The sequence below is a fragment of the Myripristis murdjan genome, chromosome 17 (genome assembly GCF_902150065.1).
Source record: "Myripristis murdjan chromosome 17, fMyrMur1.1, whole genome shotgun sequence".
NCBI lineage: Eukaryota > Metazoa > Chordata > Actinopteri > Holocentriformes > Holocentridae > Myripristis > Myripristis murdjan.
In genome coordinates, this window is record NC_043996.1 from 15761807 (window position 1) to 15779126 (window position 17320).

A 17320-nucleotide genomic window follows, 5' to 3' on the forward strand; every position below is an offset into this window, starting at 1 on the left:
GCCAAGTTATCCGCTACAAACCTGCTGCCACACATTCATTCGAGAGGTATAAATAATCAATCAAAATCAAATAAAACAACTGAAAACTAAATACAACAACTTAACAATATGTAGCTTATCATAACAAGGCCTGGGCGCGGCTTGTACATTGCTGCAGCCGCGCCTTTTTCCTGTTTGAGAGGAGCCCGTGTGCGTCGCGACTGACGGAGGGTCAGCTGACACCTTCCAGGCCAGCAGGAGGAGGGAGCGGAATTAGCGGCTGTGTGAACTAGGAGCCAACTGAATCCTGAAATTAAATTCAGGGCCAAAAAGGGAGGCGAAAGACCGGCGGTGTGCGAGAGAGAACAGCGGTAAGTTAACCGCAATCGATAAGACAAAATGTTGCTGCCCACACGGTTGACCGTAACCATGTAGCAGAGACTGGCAGCCGAAAAAACGGCACCGTTTTCTGAGGGATGCTAACGTTAGCACGGTTAGCCGTCGATCCGCTAGCTGGGTCAAGTTCGCCAGAAAATGGCTTGCACATGACGGGAAGTAAAGCGATTTCCTTCAAAATAAAATCACTGCATTTATTACTTCTGGGACTCTTTTAAACGAATGAACGCCGCTCAAATATCACCAACTGTCTTTAGTAGTTAGTTTGTTCTCCTCTTAAACGTTGTTGCAAAACACGGTTGTCAGGGTATTGAAAAGTCTTAACCGGAAATCAATGTTCTGTCAAGCTCGACGCGGGTTCGCTCTGCACGGTGGCTAACGCTAGCGAGCTAGCTTGCTAACGTAAGCTAAGTTAGCTACCCCCCATTCGGTTTTATCGCTCCATCACTTTGGTCTCAGCTGAAGGTCAAGCTTCCATCAGTACGGTAGGCACTTAAAGAAGATGTGAGAAAGGCGTTTTATGCGAGCGTGTCGCCTGGTGAAAGAGATACAAATGAGAAAACATGAAAGATTTATGAATCCGGGGGAGATGGCCCGGCCGAGCAGACATCTTGACTTGGGCCAATAAAAAGGGCGATTAAACGGAGCTAAGGTGTCGCTGGCTTCATGCACAGAGCCTTCAGTCACGACTCAGCAGCGGTCCCGTCTTTCTGAAGGAGAAATTATCTCCCTAATCTGGGACGTGTATTAGTGTCGTGTCCTTCCACTGGGCACCGTGTGATTATTATGTAGTCTGGCATCTGTCTTCAAGGAATTCCAGGCATGTCCTCCTTCATTCCACAGTCTTCCAGAAGGGTCGTAATGGAAGGAAGAAAAACCTAACATCATTTGTTGGCCCACCTGAAGAAAACTATAATCAAATCAACTGGTTAGTGTTTGTACTGCATTCGGATGACAATGTGATGCCATCCTTTCCTGCCATGTTGCTTTCAGATGACATATTTTGCCTAATTAGATCCAGGTTGCGTTTGGTGCTAAAAGGCAACCCAATAAGCCACTGATTTCTCAGTGGTTGCTTGGTGGCATTATGCGTCTTTACTGGTGGCTGCTAATCCTCCATTAATCTCACTGTGGAAGGAAACAAGGAATTGGCTGTGTGTGTGTGTGTGAGTGAGTGGTGGTTAGTGGCTCTCTAGCCTGTGTTTGAGTGGGTGGATGATCCTTAAAGAGGGTGATTTTGTGTGTGTACATGCACGCACAGTGTGTAACAAAACTGAGTCACCACAGAGGTGCAGCTGCAGGATGTATTCAGCTGGAAATTGAGTGGTGTGTGCCTGTGAGAGAGAGAGAGAGAGGAGAGCGGATGTGAGGGACAAACGTCTCCTTGTAATGTGGGTCACTTTTCCACTTGTCACTGCTTTCACTCTCATGCCCCCTTTTCCTTTCCCCATTTCCGCTCTGCAACCCTCCTCTTTCTCTACTTTCTCTCCCTGCTCTCAGGTGGGGTTGATTTCACCATGGCCAGTTGGGAGTGAGGAGCAGCCAAGATGATTGGAGGACTGTTCATCTACAACCACAAGGGGGAGGTCCTCATCTCCCGAGTCTACCGTGATGACATAGGGTAAGTCAGGCAGGAGCATAGGCATAGCTGTAGTGTGTCGTAATAGAATCGATCAAATAAGCACTGATTAATTGTGATAATGAGATGGGACACATGGGTCTTCTAACCATAACCTTTCTGGTAAGATGAGATCCTGTTGTGTACAAACCACTTGTAAATTATAAAGAACTAAGGGGTTGATCTCTGTTGGTAAAAGGGAGCAGTAGACTTAAGCTATTGATCGTTGTCCTCTGCAATGGCAGCTAAATCTTAGTTCTCTGGATATTACAGCATTTATCATCACAGACACTGACAGTGGTCAACTTAAAAAACCTAATTGGGATGATATGTCTAGGCTGTGGTGGGATGGGAAATTTGTTGTGTTTTTTTGTCAGCCAGGTTAGGCAAATCCAACTGAGCAATGCACCATGACAGTGATCAAATGATAACATGTTTAACAGTGTCCACATAGCCTACATCTGATTGGCACAGCCTCATTACTTTAGTAGGGAAATAAAAAGTCTTTTTATTAATTAATGTTTGCTCACTATTATTCATTTCTGGAATACTAGGCACTTCATTTTTTTTTTTTTTTTTATTTATTAATAGATTTCTTGAAATTATTAATTCTCTTATTATGGCCAATTTTGTCTACCATAACCTACAATTGTGGAAATTTGTCATGGATTTCCACAACAGATTATAATACAGCAGCAAATTATACAACATTATTTTTTTTATATATATAATTAAATCAGTGGCTTCCTCTGGTTAATTTAGGTTGATTTTTATCATGCCACATGACTGATTAAAAGGGATTGACAGTTCAGTGCTGGTGGGTGCTGTGATGTTAAATTTCAGTGCTCAAACTCAAATGTGATGGCTTTAAATCTTTGGTCAGTTTGTGATTAAACAACTACCTGTTGTGCAGGTCATAGAAGGTGAGGCCTGTGCTGTGGTGTGCCCTGGGAGAGTTGCCCTCTTTGGGCTCTTCTTTTTGCTATTTTCACCAGTGATCTTCCCTCTGCTATTGGAAGGGCTTGCATGTCTTTGTACGCAGATGATTCAACATTATATTATATGGCACCCACCTGTTCTGAAGTAAACCAGGTTTTGTCCAGTGAGCTAAACAAAATATATAATAAGATAAAATTGGACAAGCTTGTGTTCAGTATAACTAAAACAACATTTATTATTTTTGGCTCGTGACTCAGACTAACATGCAGTCTTAAACTGGACATACAGATAGGTGGAGTACAAAGTAAAGCTCCGGGTCTGTGGCTAGACTGTACACTATCATGGTCTGATCATATTTACAGAAGTGTGTGCAAGATGGGCAGAGCCAACAACATAACTAGGAAATGTGCTACAGTCCTTCCACCCCTCTTTGTTAAACCAGACTTCTTTGTTTACACGTATTGCTCTTAGAGCACCCATCCTGGCTGGGTGCTGATTAGGGTGCTTTTCCTCAGCCTATAACAGACTTTCTGGTTGTCTGACACATGTCTATGAAGCTAGGGATGCCAATACAAAAATAACAATAAATTAACAAATCAACAAACAATAAGAGGAACCACAAGGGCATGACAAGTTTATCAGTCATCTGAAATCTTCAGTTGTGTATTTATTTGTGATATGAATAGGTACATCAAAATGGAAAAGATCAAATATTCTGAGGCCATGTATTATAGCATTTATAGCTTAAACTAATTTGCAATACAAATATTAGTGGAACAAATCAGCTATGCTTCAGGCTAGACATAAAGGCATCCTTGTTCAAGAAAACAAACGTGCTGCAGTAGTATATTCATTCATTTGGATCATCTGTCACCTGCAACATTATTCATGAAAAGTCTCAACTTAATTGTTTTGAACTTCAATAATTGTCCTGCACTCCGAGCTTTGAGCATCTGGTTGCAATGCCTAATTAAGAAAAAACATTTTAATATTTAGTATTTGTTAAATATTTATTTGAACAAGTGAGCTTATTATTATTATGAACAACTATTTAAGTGTCTGTTCGGAAATCATCAGTATTTGAAGCCTGTTAAATGTCACATTCCTGGGATTGGATTGAGGTAAGCGAGAAGAAGTATGGTCAGCATTCTGCCAGAACTCACACTCGTCCAGTGTCGTGTAGATTTATGCAGCAGGAGTTGGCAATGAACAGAGAGGGTGCAAGGGCGGAAAATTGTATTCCCAGTGGTCTTACAGTGTCTGTGTGCTTGGTACACAGCAGTGTGATAGGTCAGTTGGTTTCCTATGGGAACCGTCTTAACGTTTTTGTCTTCTGTTGACTCCACCCTCCCACGACTTTAATAGGTCTTTCTGTAGTTCAAGGTAAAAGAGACAAGATGGAGTTGAAAAGGATCAGTGTTAGAAAGATAATAGCATATGCCTGAAGTCAGACCTGTTCACTTTAACATTATGGTTTGCACATCAGAGGGACTGCCACAAAATAAGATTTTTTCAGAGGAATTGCTCAACCATGTTGTGGTTGAGAGATACAATCAGATGGCGATTGGCTTATCATTGGCTAAGATAAGAAATTAGGGGGTTTTGCTTGTTGAAATTATTCATTCTCTTATTATGGCCAATTTTGTAACATGAGATTGATCAGTGTCAGATTTATGAGGCTGAACTAGGTGATTTTTCAGTCAACACAGATTGTAGCAGATTGTGTTTGTGTGTGTATGTTATTTGTTCCTCTTCAGAGCTTGATGTTAGCTTGGATATGGTAATGGAAATGTACTGAAGTGAATACAGCCTGGTGGAACAGGAATTTGATTCAGGCTTTTATCGTTATCGCTGTTTGTTTTTTGAAATGGATCTCAGAAACTTGTTTTACAAGCAATATATTTTAGCAGTTCCAATTATATGATTTAAAAAAATGACAAGTATCATTTGAAATCATATTTATTTTTTTAAAAAATGTGCCCTGTTCAATATTCTCGTACAGTTAGTCTTCACATTTTTCTGGGGACCTTCTGGAAAACCCTCAAGGACCCCAAGAGGTTCGCAGACCCCACATTGAGAGCCACAGGCCCTGCTCTGATCAGATCAGACTAAGAACAGTGTGTAGTAGTCCTACCTCAGACAGCACACACCTGATCTAACAGGATGACAGAGTCCACTTTTTAACTGACCAGCTGTCAGACAAGTTGTTCAGCTCTTACTTTGTAATATAGTTTTTATTTTGACACTCCTTACGTTAATTAGCGCTGGCAACTGCCTGAATCCTCTCGACTTTACTCCATATCCTGTGACTGTCCTGCTCTCTGACCCTCGTCCTCGGCTTGTGGTTAAGTTTTATTACTTCCAGATCTGGCAAATTTACTGTATCTTATCAGTAACATTAATTATTTCCTTTTGACTGCCTATAATAACCAGACGGTCTACACTGTTTCCCCTGTCTTGATTCTCCTTTCTGCCCTCACTTTCTAAAAAAGGCACTGATCTTACGACTCGCCATATTTGCAAAACCGAAAACATTAACTTACACTGATGGGGTGATGTTAATTTTGGAAACTTTTTTTAAGGAATTTGGTGTGCTTGGGTGCAGAGGAAACAATATTCACCTGTTTCAGCCACCAAGAATTAGTCACCACCACTGCCACCACAAAAGTGGGAGACTCTCCCCTGTTGGCTGTTTTGGTTATGCCAGTTCCTCCGCTGATTATGATACAGCGCCACCACCACATTCCATAACAGAGATTTCCATGCCACTAAATTCTCTATGCAGGAAAAATCCTGCAGAAAGTCCTCTGTAAAGTCACACAGTGAATTTTGTTCTCACACCTCCCATCTACACTGACGACCCTCTTTGCATTTTTCTGACGTCAACAACACATCCAATCACCATATTTTCACAAACTCCAGTCCACAAACATCAAATTGATTTTGATCATTTTTACTGAAGACATTTCTGCAACAGTAGGCCACCAAGTTAACCAGTCACATTATGTTGCTGTCATGCCAGCAGGGTATGGACTGCAGTATCAGTGTTGTATTGCCACTGTCTTATGTAATTACTTCATAATACAACACAGAGAATGTTTGGTTATTGCTAAAGTGGAAATTGTTCCACTCGAAATAATTAAACTGCAGCTATACTGTAATGCATTTACAGATGAGTAGATTCTAAGTAGCTACAGTGTTGTTACCACTGTAGTGACTACGACCTGCAACACCGGGGAAAAGAGCAACGTAATGTAATGCTTCAAACCTGTTTACAACTTACTTGGTTGCCGTGTACAATGGATGGCTGAAGAATGTCGTCCCAATTCCATATTAGTCGCTCTGTCTGTGTACATAGATGCACGAAAATGTCTTTTTGTGCATTTTTGTCTCTCCTCTCCTTTTACATCATCCTTCTGTCCTCTCTTTATCCTTTTTATCACCATTTTTTCCTCCATCTCTCCATCTTGGCCCCTGTAGGAATAGGTAAGAGATGCTCCAACCTATCAAGCATGACATTTCCCCTTCATGGCAACCAGTCAGTAACTCCCTCTCCCATTCAGAGTGCATGATCCCACAGGCAACTTCCTGATGTTTCTTCAAAGCATGAGCCACCTGTCATGACATTACAGCAGCAAATAGAGCACCAGATACTGAGATACAGCAGTGAGGCAATCAGAACAAACGGATCAACTAATCAGCCACCACCTGTGCCTCTCAATGAGTATTGTTGCTCACGAAAAACTTGACCAGCCCCCAAGCATGTAGTCTGAGCATGGGATCTGATGGTTCGTTTAGCCTCGTCATCCTTTGTTCCCTCCCTAATTTTTCTCACAGATACCGAGAGATTAATTTATACATGGTGAAAGCATCTCTTGTTTCAGAGGTTGGCCTAAACAAATGTCGACCTAAAATGCAGTAATATTGCTGTTAGCTATGTTTTGTTTTGTTTTGTTTTGTTTGGATGTAGATTTTGCTGTCAGTTTTTCTTATACAAAAGCCTGAGTATTATTCATTGTCTGTTTCAAATAAAACTGCAAGTGTTTTATCTCTGTTGGTTGATAGAGAGGTAATAGTTTGTTTTGATACAGCAGTAGCTTAATGGACAAGGCACACATTAGTGACAGCCTCCTAGACTGACATTATTCTGTCTCCACAGGCACCCAGTAATGCTACATGCACCCACAATTTCTGAAAGTTGCGTGAATTGATGTTATGTTTCAGTGCATCTTGGGATGCATAATCATATCAACCCAGGAGGCTGCCATTTTTATGGTTCCTGGTCCACTCACTGTTCATGCCACCGCTCCTAAATAGGAACAACAAAGCCATTTATCTCAGCTTAAACATTGACAGCTTTCACATTGCAAATGGTTCATGGAAAGGCAGGCGTTCACCTGGAGTTCATGTGACTAGGCCATGAAAATATAGCTTCAAGTGTGCATAGCCTCATTTCATGACCTCATCGCTTCACTGCCTTGCTGAGCAAATAGACAGTCTTATTCTTAATTAAAATAGAAGTGTGCTGTTAATTTTTTGTTGTTGTTGTTGTTGTTAGCCTGGAGGCTTGGTTACTCCCAGAAGATGGATAGAGTAAAGCATTATTTTTCTCAGTTTCTCAAGGGACCATGTCAGTTTATGGTTGATTAATTTGGAAACGCAATTGTTGTCCTCAAATCTACATCTTGATAACATAAATATATGTATATATGCATGAATGTTTGTAAGTCTCAGCAAGGTCTTCAGTTTGTTTCTGGTATTAGACCTCTTTTCTAGGTTTTCTAGGTCTCTGTCCCAGGCTGCTCTCCCACACCACAACTTAGGAGGATTTGGCAATCTTGTTTGAACGTGTTGCATCCTCTGCACTAAGCCCTGTTATTTATAAATCTACATTAATCAGGGCTGTGCTATTTCCAAAACATCTTGGTACTAAGATAGCCTTTGTGTCAGTGAGTTACAGTAGCACGGAGGCAAGATTTATTCATGTTTACCCTTTTGGACCCAGATATGGTTCATTCATGGTCTTTTAATGGTTGTTAAAATGTGGAATATCAGATTTGAATTATACTGGCTTAAAGAAGTTGACTTTTTTCAGTTCTGATGTTTCTGCTAAGATGTTTTGGGCGAGTGTCAGCATAACGCAGACGAATAAATATCACATTCACATAAAACTGCAGTCCTCTTCTTCCTCTAAATGCTCATATTGGAGGTTTGCTCTGGCAGTCGGTTGTGAACGTTTTTATATGATTACTCATTTTTGCTAGTGGGGTAGATGTGTCACAGGGCCCCTGAAAGGATTGTTAATATTCAGTTCCCTCCAGAGCTGGATATCAAACAGTAAGGCCTCCTTAAGGAAGCCATGATTTTGTCTAGATGTTATTTTGCAACAGAAATATCGACTGTTAGTGTCCTTCAAATCATTTGATCAAATCAGATTAAATTTTGAATATTTCTTCTTCAGTGTTCATATTCACATGCTTTTATTTTTGGTGTCTGCTTGATGTCATAGGGTGGATAGTCTGTCAGCGATTTAATACTGGAACTGGTCTGGAACAAATCTCTCTCTCTCTCTGTCTCTCTCTCTCTCTCTCTGTCTCTCTCTCTCTCTCTCTCTCTCTCTCATGCTCTGTCTTTCTCATCCTCCTCTGTCTGACATCCCAGGCGTAACGCGGTCGATGCGTTCCGCGTGAACGTGATCCATGCCCGGCAGCAGGTCCGATCCCCGGTGACCAACATCGCCCGCACCAGCTTCTTCCACGTAAAGCGCTCCAACATCTGGCTGGCAGCTGTCACCAAGCAGAATGTCAACGCCGCTATGGTGTTCGAGTTCCTCTACAAGATGTGCGACGTCATGACAGCTTACTTTGGCAAGATCAGCGAGGAGAACATCAAGAACAACTTTGTGCTCATCTACGAGCTGTTGGATGGTAGGAGCGGGGAGGAGTGAAGTGCAAGAATGATGGTGGTGTTTTCTTGTGTGTTAATCTCATCTGGAGTTCCTTGGGGTGGGACAAGAAATTGACAATGCAGTATATTCCAATACTCAATCTATCAAATATTTGAGTTTTCAACTTAATTTGCACAGATGTCATTTGGGTTCCTGTGAGACGCATTTGTTCCCTGCCTTTAGGTATTTAAACTGGAACTGTTGTATCAAGTTCATATTGCAGTCACAGTGCAGCTTAAAACACTGAAAAACGCTGATTGATTCCTGCTAATTGGAAAATTATTTTGCCTTTTCCAGAGTATTTTTTTCTTCTTCAGTTACAGATATTGTGATGCATCACAGCTGATTATCTTACAATGTTGTCGTGGGTTAAATATTGTGATAGTATTGTGTCGCCAGTTACCCGGTGTTTCCCACCCCTAGAGTTCATCTGATGTTGACTTAAACTGGGACCCAGATTCGATTTTAGGAAATGGATATTCTGAGTAAACATGGAGAAATGAGCACATACAGCATTGTACAGAACTTAAAATAAGATAATATTCTCACTGTAAATGTAGCCAAAGTTAACTTTTGAGAATTTTTTTTTCATTTTGTCTGCCTTTCTATCTCATCTGTTGAAAATTCTTTTAGACACTGGCAGTTGAACTAAAAAAAATTGCCACTCAGTCAGCATTAGTTCTCTCCATTGCTACATGGTTTATCGCTTATCTGCCTTATCTCTCACTGACGTGTGTGTGTGTGTGTGTGTGTGTGTGTGTGTGTTTGTGTGTGTTCGTGTGTGTTCACACAGAGATCCTGGACTTTGGCTATCCCCAGAATTCTGAGACTGGAGCGCTGAAGACCTTCATCACCCAGCAGGGCATCAAGGGACAGGTTAGGAAGGGCAATACAGTCTCAAAGTTAACAATGAAAGAAGTAAAAACATTTATAAAAGATAGGGCAGTAAGCTGTATATAATTATGCTGTTGCTACTCATAGATATGTCAGAACTGGGACAGAATTGTAATCCCAATTCATAGATGGGTAACAGAATGCTTTATGAGATAATGAGATATGAGATAATGCCTATAGTACAGAAATCATGTCATTAACTATAAATCAGTCATTTCAATATTAACCTTTTTCCCCTCCGACTTTTCCTCTCTTCTTTCCTCCGATTGTGGCCGTGGACTCGTCTCAATGCAGCACCAGGTAATAATGACACACTGAGCCTCATTTATCTCAGGAAAATCATCTGAATAGGCCTGTGTCCTATTCATTTTCCATGTTCGCTCCCTTGTCAACGTTCCTTTTGATCTTGCCTTTGCTTTCTCTCTCCTTTTGTTTGTTGCCTCATGGTTTCTCGCTCTCCCTCTCTCTCCCAGACAAAGGAGGAGCAGTCTCAGATCACCAGCCAGGTGACAGGACAGATCGGCTGGCGTCGCGAGGGCATCAAGTATCGCCGCAACGAGCTCTTCCTGGACGTGCTCGAGAGTGTCAACCTGCTCATGTCCCCGCAAGGTCTGTCATGATGGCATCCCCAACTTTTCAGTAGTGTTGCATCTCGGACATGAGGGGTTTGTTCATTCAACCGCTTATTTAGAATTTAATTAGCTAATTTATCCATTCGTCAGCGCATTAATGCAATCAGTGAGCTCCAGCATAGGTGGTTATGCTAAGCTGATCATGAGGCAGCTTAAGTGCCTCTTGTTGTAAGGTATTGTCTAGTTGCAGTATATGTTGTATTGTATGTTCTGCTCTTTTCTTGCTGTGTTTTTCCTACTCTTGCACCATGGCTCAAAGAAATAAATTTGGTTTTAGGCAGGAGAGTTGAATTTATTTCATATAATCCTCTGCTCCAGGCCTGTTGAAGACATAGTGATAAAGACAGACAATACATCCACATTGGATAAGGGCGTTTATCAGATGTATTAAATCTTGGGAGCATATTACATCTCAGTGTGTTGACTTAACATTTCATAGTGCTAGACACCCTTTTTCAAAAATGAAAAAAACAAAACAAAAGACACCCTTCTTTTGGAAGCATCTGTACCTCTTGGACCAGAAATGAATCAGTGTTTCACTCTTCTCGCTTGTGTATGCAGTCTATTGTGTCTGTTCCTGCTGTCCCAGTAAAACAAACAAAAAAGTGCAGTAAGGAGCACTGTACTGCAAACTATTCACCTCTGGGAAAATGCAATATCAAAAATATAAATAATTCTATGGCTTAGCAGTGGGTAAAAATATCAGAATTGTCCCCGATTAATTGCAGTCTTCAGTTGAATGATTTGATCTCAGCTCTGAACATCACAATATTACTCTATTAATCTGTCTTTTTCAATTGGTATGTGAAGATATGTGAAGATATTTGCTAAATGTTATTTGTCGACTGCTGAACTATTGACCTACAGAAACATAGGTGGCCAAATTATATATTTTGAGCAGAAGAACGAACAACGACAGGAGTTCCCCCATTTTAGCCAACACCACCAAGCCTAAAGGCACATATCTTGATGCATTTTGGGTTTAAAAGCCGTGTGGGATAAAAAGATGACCTGGACAAAAGCAACGCTAAATGCAACATGCAGATTTGGTATAGCAACTGACATATCCCAAACAAACTTCGCATGGAATCGAAATCGGTATTCATTTGGGAATCGAATTAGGAAATCGGTGCCAATATCCAGCCCTTCTGTGGCCTGCTTTTGAACTGAAATGTTTCTCCCCTATTCAGGCCAGGTGCTGAGTGCTCATGTCTCAGGCCGGGTGGTGATGAAGAGCTACCTGAGTGGAATGCCTGAGTGTAAATTCGGCATGAACGACAAGATTGTCATCGACAAGCAGGGCAAGGGAGGAGCATCTGATGACGCCGGGAAGAGGTGAGTGACAGGACCAGAGGGTCGTCTAGTGAGCTCTGAATTCATCCTTCCTGAAAATGGCTGTATTTTCACATGGAAGGCAGACATATCATTTAGCTAAATTGCATTTGGGTTTCTTCTTTAAAAGGAGTGCTTTCATTTCTTTTCCACTGTTGAAAACCTAAACCAAAGAAATTGATTTATTGGGTTCTTTACGTAAAGTTAAACAGCCATCTTGTTTGTTAGTCCCTTGTCTGTGTCTGATTAGTCTTGTTGTTGCTACAGCTTTACAATTTACTTTTAATTTTTCTTTCCTTTGGATGCATCTCTCCTTTCTTTCCCTCTCTTTCTTTTCTATGTGCTGTACCTCAGTGATTTAGGGGGAGGAAGGTACTGTACTGATATCTGTCCTGATCCTCTGCTACCCCTACACACATACACACACATACACACACAACACACACACACACACACACACACACACACACACACACACACACACACACACCACTGTCTTTGTCTAATGTCTTCACACTGACTATTCCAGGAGGTTCACATTTTTACAAGGCTGTACATTTCACAAATTATTGCACCACACACATTCAATAGAAATCCAACACAAATTAGATGTTGAATGTAATGCCCAGTGGTTGCTTTACCTCTTACGTAGAATGGTTGGCTTGTTTTATTACCCCACACAGTCCTACCCGCTTGACTTTTAACCCTTTACCCCGACACCTAACAGGGATGGTTATACTCCACAGAATAGTGCCATTAACTTCAACCAGGTTGCTGTGTTGTGATACTAGCAATGATGTCCCCTTTTTTTGTATGTATGTGTGGTTGTGTCTTATGGAAAAGCAGTAAAGAGAGATACAGTAATTTTATGTTTTGGAGATTGCGGGTCAGATTTTTTTTTTTTTTTTAAATGATTAATTGATTAACTCTTGAGGTGTGAAGGAATGGCTGATCTAATGTTCTTCCCCATTTTGTCTCTCTCTTTCCCCCTCTCTCTCAATCTTCCATTTCTCTCCTGGCAGTGGAAAGCAGTCCATAGCCATCGACGACTGCACTTTCCACCAGTGTGTGCGTCTCAGTAAGTTTGACTCGGAGCGTAGCATCAGTTTCATCCCCCCTGATGGAGAGTATGAGCTCATGAGGTCAGTTGATTGGTATTTTGAAATTGTACAGTAGAGCCTCTTGTGGTTGGTTTTGTTGATTTTGTTCATATGCTGCACAGGAAAAAAGTGACAGGAGAAACGGTGAAACACAAGCAATGAGTCACGAACACATGGCAAATGCCTTAATTGACTGTTCCCATAATAAACAAACTATTTCAGTTTAACCCCCAACCCTTGTCTTTACATGGTTGGTGTTGGTGAATGCTGGAAAGAATGACCTGAGGAAATCATTTGATCTTTCAGTATGTGCTTTATGAAATGGGTTTATTTTGGTAATTTACCTCTTTTTTTTTTCTCCCTACTTGCAGGTATCGCACCACTAAGGACATCATCCTGCCCTTCCGAGTCATTCCCCTGGTCAGGGAGGTGGGCCGCACCAAGCTAGAGGTCAAAGTGGTCATCAAGTCCAACTTCAAACCCTCGCTGCTGGCCCAGAAGATTGAGGTGAGCTCTGATCATGATTCTGTCAGATTCAGCTCTGACGGCTCCATGGCTGGTCGATCAAATCCAGAATTGTCACATGGTGTTAACAGAAACATGTAGCCTTCATCTCTGCGTTCCTGTTGCTTTACATGTTTTTCTGTTCATATTATATATTGCTGATTATTGCTGCTTCTGTTCTTTACGTCAACACGTTTGGCTCAGTCTCAGTCCATTTTACTCCCTTTGTCAGTGCTGCTGTTCATATACAGCTACAACTTACTTTAGTTGGAGACAAAATGCTAATTGTAAATGTAGCCAGAAGTGACCATTAGTGGGGTGCACGTATTTGGGTCAAACATATAAACATGTCTAAAATATCACAACTTACAATAAAACTGACTATTTGTACTCAGAGCAACACTGTAGTGCATGATGTAATGTAATCGGACACCTTTGCCATCTCTGTACAGGAAGTTTAATTGTTTTAGTCTGAAATGTTTAGATTTATGCATCAACTTTATTTATGTGTTCTGAGTCTTAATGCCATTTTTCACCAGTTGCTGTTTTTTTTCCCCAAAGGTGCGTATCCCCACGCCTCTTAACACCAGCGGCGTGCAGGTGATCTGTATGAAGGGAAAAGCAAAGTACAAGGCCAGTGAGAACGCCATCGTCTGGAAGTGAGTCATAGTGCTGCCCATATGGTTGAAATCCTATCCAACTCATTCTTTTTTAATCCTTTCTTTAACTTTAGGATTAATTCCCTTGTCTCCTTTCTCTGGTTTGTTGGTTTAACCTTACATCTGTCCCAGCCCTCAGGGTTCACGTCCCACCCATAGCTCTGTTTCTCTTTTTGCTACTGTCCTCTTTTGTTGTTTGAATCTGTAACTTGTCTTGTGAAGAATTTTGTAAAGTTTGTTTCAGAAAAGTATTATACAATTAGTTTGATGTTATCAATTAAAGCACAAAGCCACATAATAGCTAACGATTTGTGTGTGTAGGATCAAGCGCATGGCAGGGATGAAGGAGTCTCAGATCAGTGCTGAGATTGAGCTGCTGCCGACCAACGATAAGAAGAAATGGGCCAGACCCCCCATCTCCATGAACTTTGAGGTCAGAATGCACAAAAATTCTGTCTGTCCTTCCCTGTCAATCTACACACACACACACACACACACACACACACACACACAGTAAATCTCAGGCAGACATCACATTCATGTTGCTCTCAGATGAAAAATGAAATTCAGAGTGTCTGTCCCCGGTTTATCATTCTGTAGCAGATGTGTTGAGTTGCATTGAATTTGTTGAATGAATTTGACTTAACTTATTCATGCATTTATAATACATGTGCAGACTAAAACTGTAGCTGTTTTTGGTCCAGTTATTTAAAGATGTGAAGTTTTCACTGTCAGAAGTGAACTGCACGTAATATTGATTTTGTCAGCTCCTTCAATAATGGTGTCAGTCTTGCCTATAAAGTGATACGGGTGGACTGACCAGGTAAAGTAACAGACACCCGAGTAAACTTTGATTTTGGATTTATTGCGGACATTGTGATGCGCAAAGAAACTGTTTAAACTTGCTGCTGCTCGTTGTACTTTTTAAAGTCAGAAGGTAATCAAAAACCAGAAGCAGGTTAGTCAACTACGATGACCCAGAGTTTGTTGCTCAATAACGTAGCTTGTGATAGGCAGGCGGCGCCCCTTTGAGTCGCAACACTTCATGCCATCGCAAACTGAGCAGTGAGGCAAAGCTTGAAACCGCTTGCACAACATGTTGAGGAGATAAGTAATCAGCTACTGAGTATTTTAAGCTTACCTCAGTGAAAATAGAGATAATGAGATGGGAATATAATAGTGCACCAACAGTGCAGTCACAAGTTAAGCCTAAAGTCCCTTTTTTGGGCTGCTATCTAATTTATCACCCATTTAACAACAAATGCTGAAGAATATACTGAATTTTGAATATGTAATATCTCACTTCCATATGTTTATATCATCAAGAACAACACATTTATGTTAACGCATGCTGAACCAGCATGCGTTAACATAAATTTCAGCCAATTAAAGCATCATATAAAAGTGCTGCTCTCTCTGTAGCTGATCTGTAGTTGGTTTGAATGATGCCTCTCTGTGTTAAGTCCCGCCCCAGTAACTCGTTTCAATAGGAAATAAATCAAGTTAATGAAGCAAGATGCTGTCAAAATGCCCATTTCATTGTGACTTTAAAGAGTTATGGAGTAGCACTTGAAAAAACACGGACCTGGCTTTCTAAATGAAGTCAATAACAGCGGGTTTTCAAGTAGCTGTAACAGTTTGCATTGGCAGCCAAACAAGTCGATCATGGATTGAGTGTGATTCTTTAATCAATCATATGCAAACTGCAAACTGCAGACTGCTCACTACTGCTTCCTCAGCCTCAGATACACACACACACGCCTCGGTGCACCACTCTCTCACACTTGTCGCTCAGAGCTTGCCTGTTTTTCAAGCCCACATCCCAGCATGCCCTGACACGTCTCTGCCTTCCTCCTCCCCGCTCTCCAGGTTCCTTTCGCTCCCTCCGGCCTGAAGGTGCGCTACTTGAAGGTGTTTGAGTCCAAGCTCAACTACAGTGACCACGATGTCATCAAATGGGTGCGGTACATCGGCCGTTCTGGCATCTACGAAACCCGCTGCTAAAGTTTAGCCCCACCCACCCAGGCAGCGAGCTGACCACTTCTTCCCATTTATCCCTTTCCTCCAACACATTACTACCTTTTTTCTTCTGCCCGTCCCTTTTGTCTCTTCTCCTTCCACCCTTGTGCCCCTCTCATAAAATCCCCCCCCCTTAACTAGGTGTTGGAGATTGAATTTACATCATAAAAAGAAAATATGGTATAACGCACAGATATATGCAAAATGTGACCCATTGTATCGTATATCTCGTAGTGATGAGTAAACCTGTAAACCAACTGGTGTCAGAAAGATTGAGACACATGACACATGGAGACCTGGGGGGAGAAGACTGTAGGCACCTTGGTGTTTTTAGGGGGCGCTCCATTCTTTAGTGTTATTTTTCTCACTTAATACTCTCCAGTTACTTTAGAGGAACAACGTTGTGTACGTCGTAGAATTATCCCCGTGTAAGATTTGTAGCTGTTGTGAGTAAACCTTTCAGTTTAAGAGAAACCCAGATATTGTTATGTATGAAAATCTGTCATAGCAAAGTGTACTGTTTGAATGGAGCAGCTTTGTCTGATTACTTAACATGGCTAATTGACATTGACTTGTGTTTTGGTGTGAGAATCAATTTTTGGGATCAGAAACTTTCATCTAATACTTTCCCCCCCTTATTCAAAGCACTCAGTGGGATGACAGAAAAAAAACTATTTTGAACCCTCAGAGTGACTTAATGTAGTAGTGTGGTCCAACAGTTAGCTGGGAAAGGGGGAAGGAAATGAGAACAACTCAACTCTTGTTTTTGTACTTTGTAGAAAGTGCATGCCTTTTCCTTCTCGCTGCTTTTCCCTGATTATTTTCTCTCGCATTCAGTGAGCAAGATCAAGGGCAAGTTAAAAGTAGGGGAATATTCCAGAAAGAGTCCTTTAGGTCTGACCATCACGCTTGCTTTCCACCTCTGATAAGCTTTTTGACATGGGCCTGCATTCCCTCAAATGTGTCTCAGCATTAAGATCAGCTCTGTCCTGCTTACTTTCAGTGGAGCAGTGATTTCAATACTAACATAGTTTGGGGAAACCAGGCACTGGGTATGTGTGTATGTGTGTGTGAGGTGAGGTAAGGTCTCCCCCTGGTGTTTGCCTCGTCACTGTGTCTACTTCTTATGTCATGTTTGTAGCCCTGGTGACCGTTCTGTTCAATAAAAATCTGACCATGTAACCAAACACTCCCAGCCTCCTCCTGTTTTCGTTTGTAGACTGTAATGCTCCACTGTATCCTGTGAGCAGTGGGATTTCCAGCAGGATTTGGTCAGTTGATTTTTTCCATCTAGTCATTTC

At 41.4% G+C, this 17320-nt stretch overlaps 1 protein-coding gene across 3 annotated transcripts; it reads left to right on the forward strand.

The window, feature by feature from the left end:
* Positions 1–180: 180 nt before the first annotated feature.
* Positions 181–17208, forward strand: LOC115375874 (AP-2 complex subunit mu-A). Of its 3 annotated transcripts, XM_030075456.1 has the most exons (14): positions 181–350; positions 1219–1303; positions 1876–1996; positions 8594–8859; positions 9673–9755; positions 10068–10073; positions 10247–10382; positions 11596–11740; positions 12092–12109; positions 12760–12879; positions 13209–13344; positions 13903–14000; positions 14322–14433; positions 15870–16004. In XM_030075456.1, the coding sequence occupies exons 3-14, from the start codon at positions 1923–1925 to the stop codon at positions 16002–16004; spliced, it is 1329 nt and encodes a 442-aa protein (XP_029931316.1). In that variant the 5' UTR covers positions 181–350; positions 1219–1303; positions 1876–1922. The 3 variants fall into 3 exon arrangements, with proteins under 3 accessions (XP_029931316.1, XP_029931315.1, XP_029931317.1); XM_030075455.1 differs by lacking the exon at positions 1219–1303 and having other exon boundaries at positions 184–350; positions 15870–17208; XM_030075457.1 differs by lacking the exons at positions 1219–1303; positions 12092–12109 and having other exon boundaries at positions 185–350; positions 15870–17208.
* Positions 17209–17320: the final 112 nt, after the last annotated feature.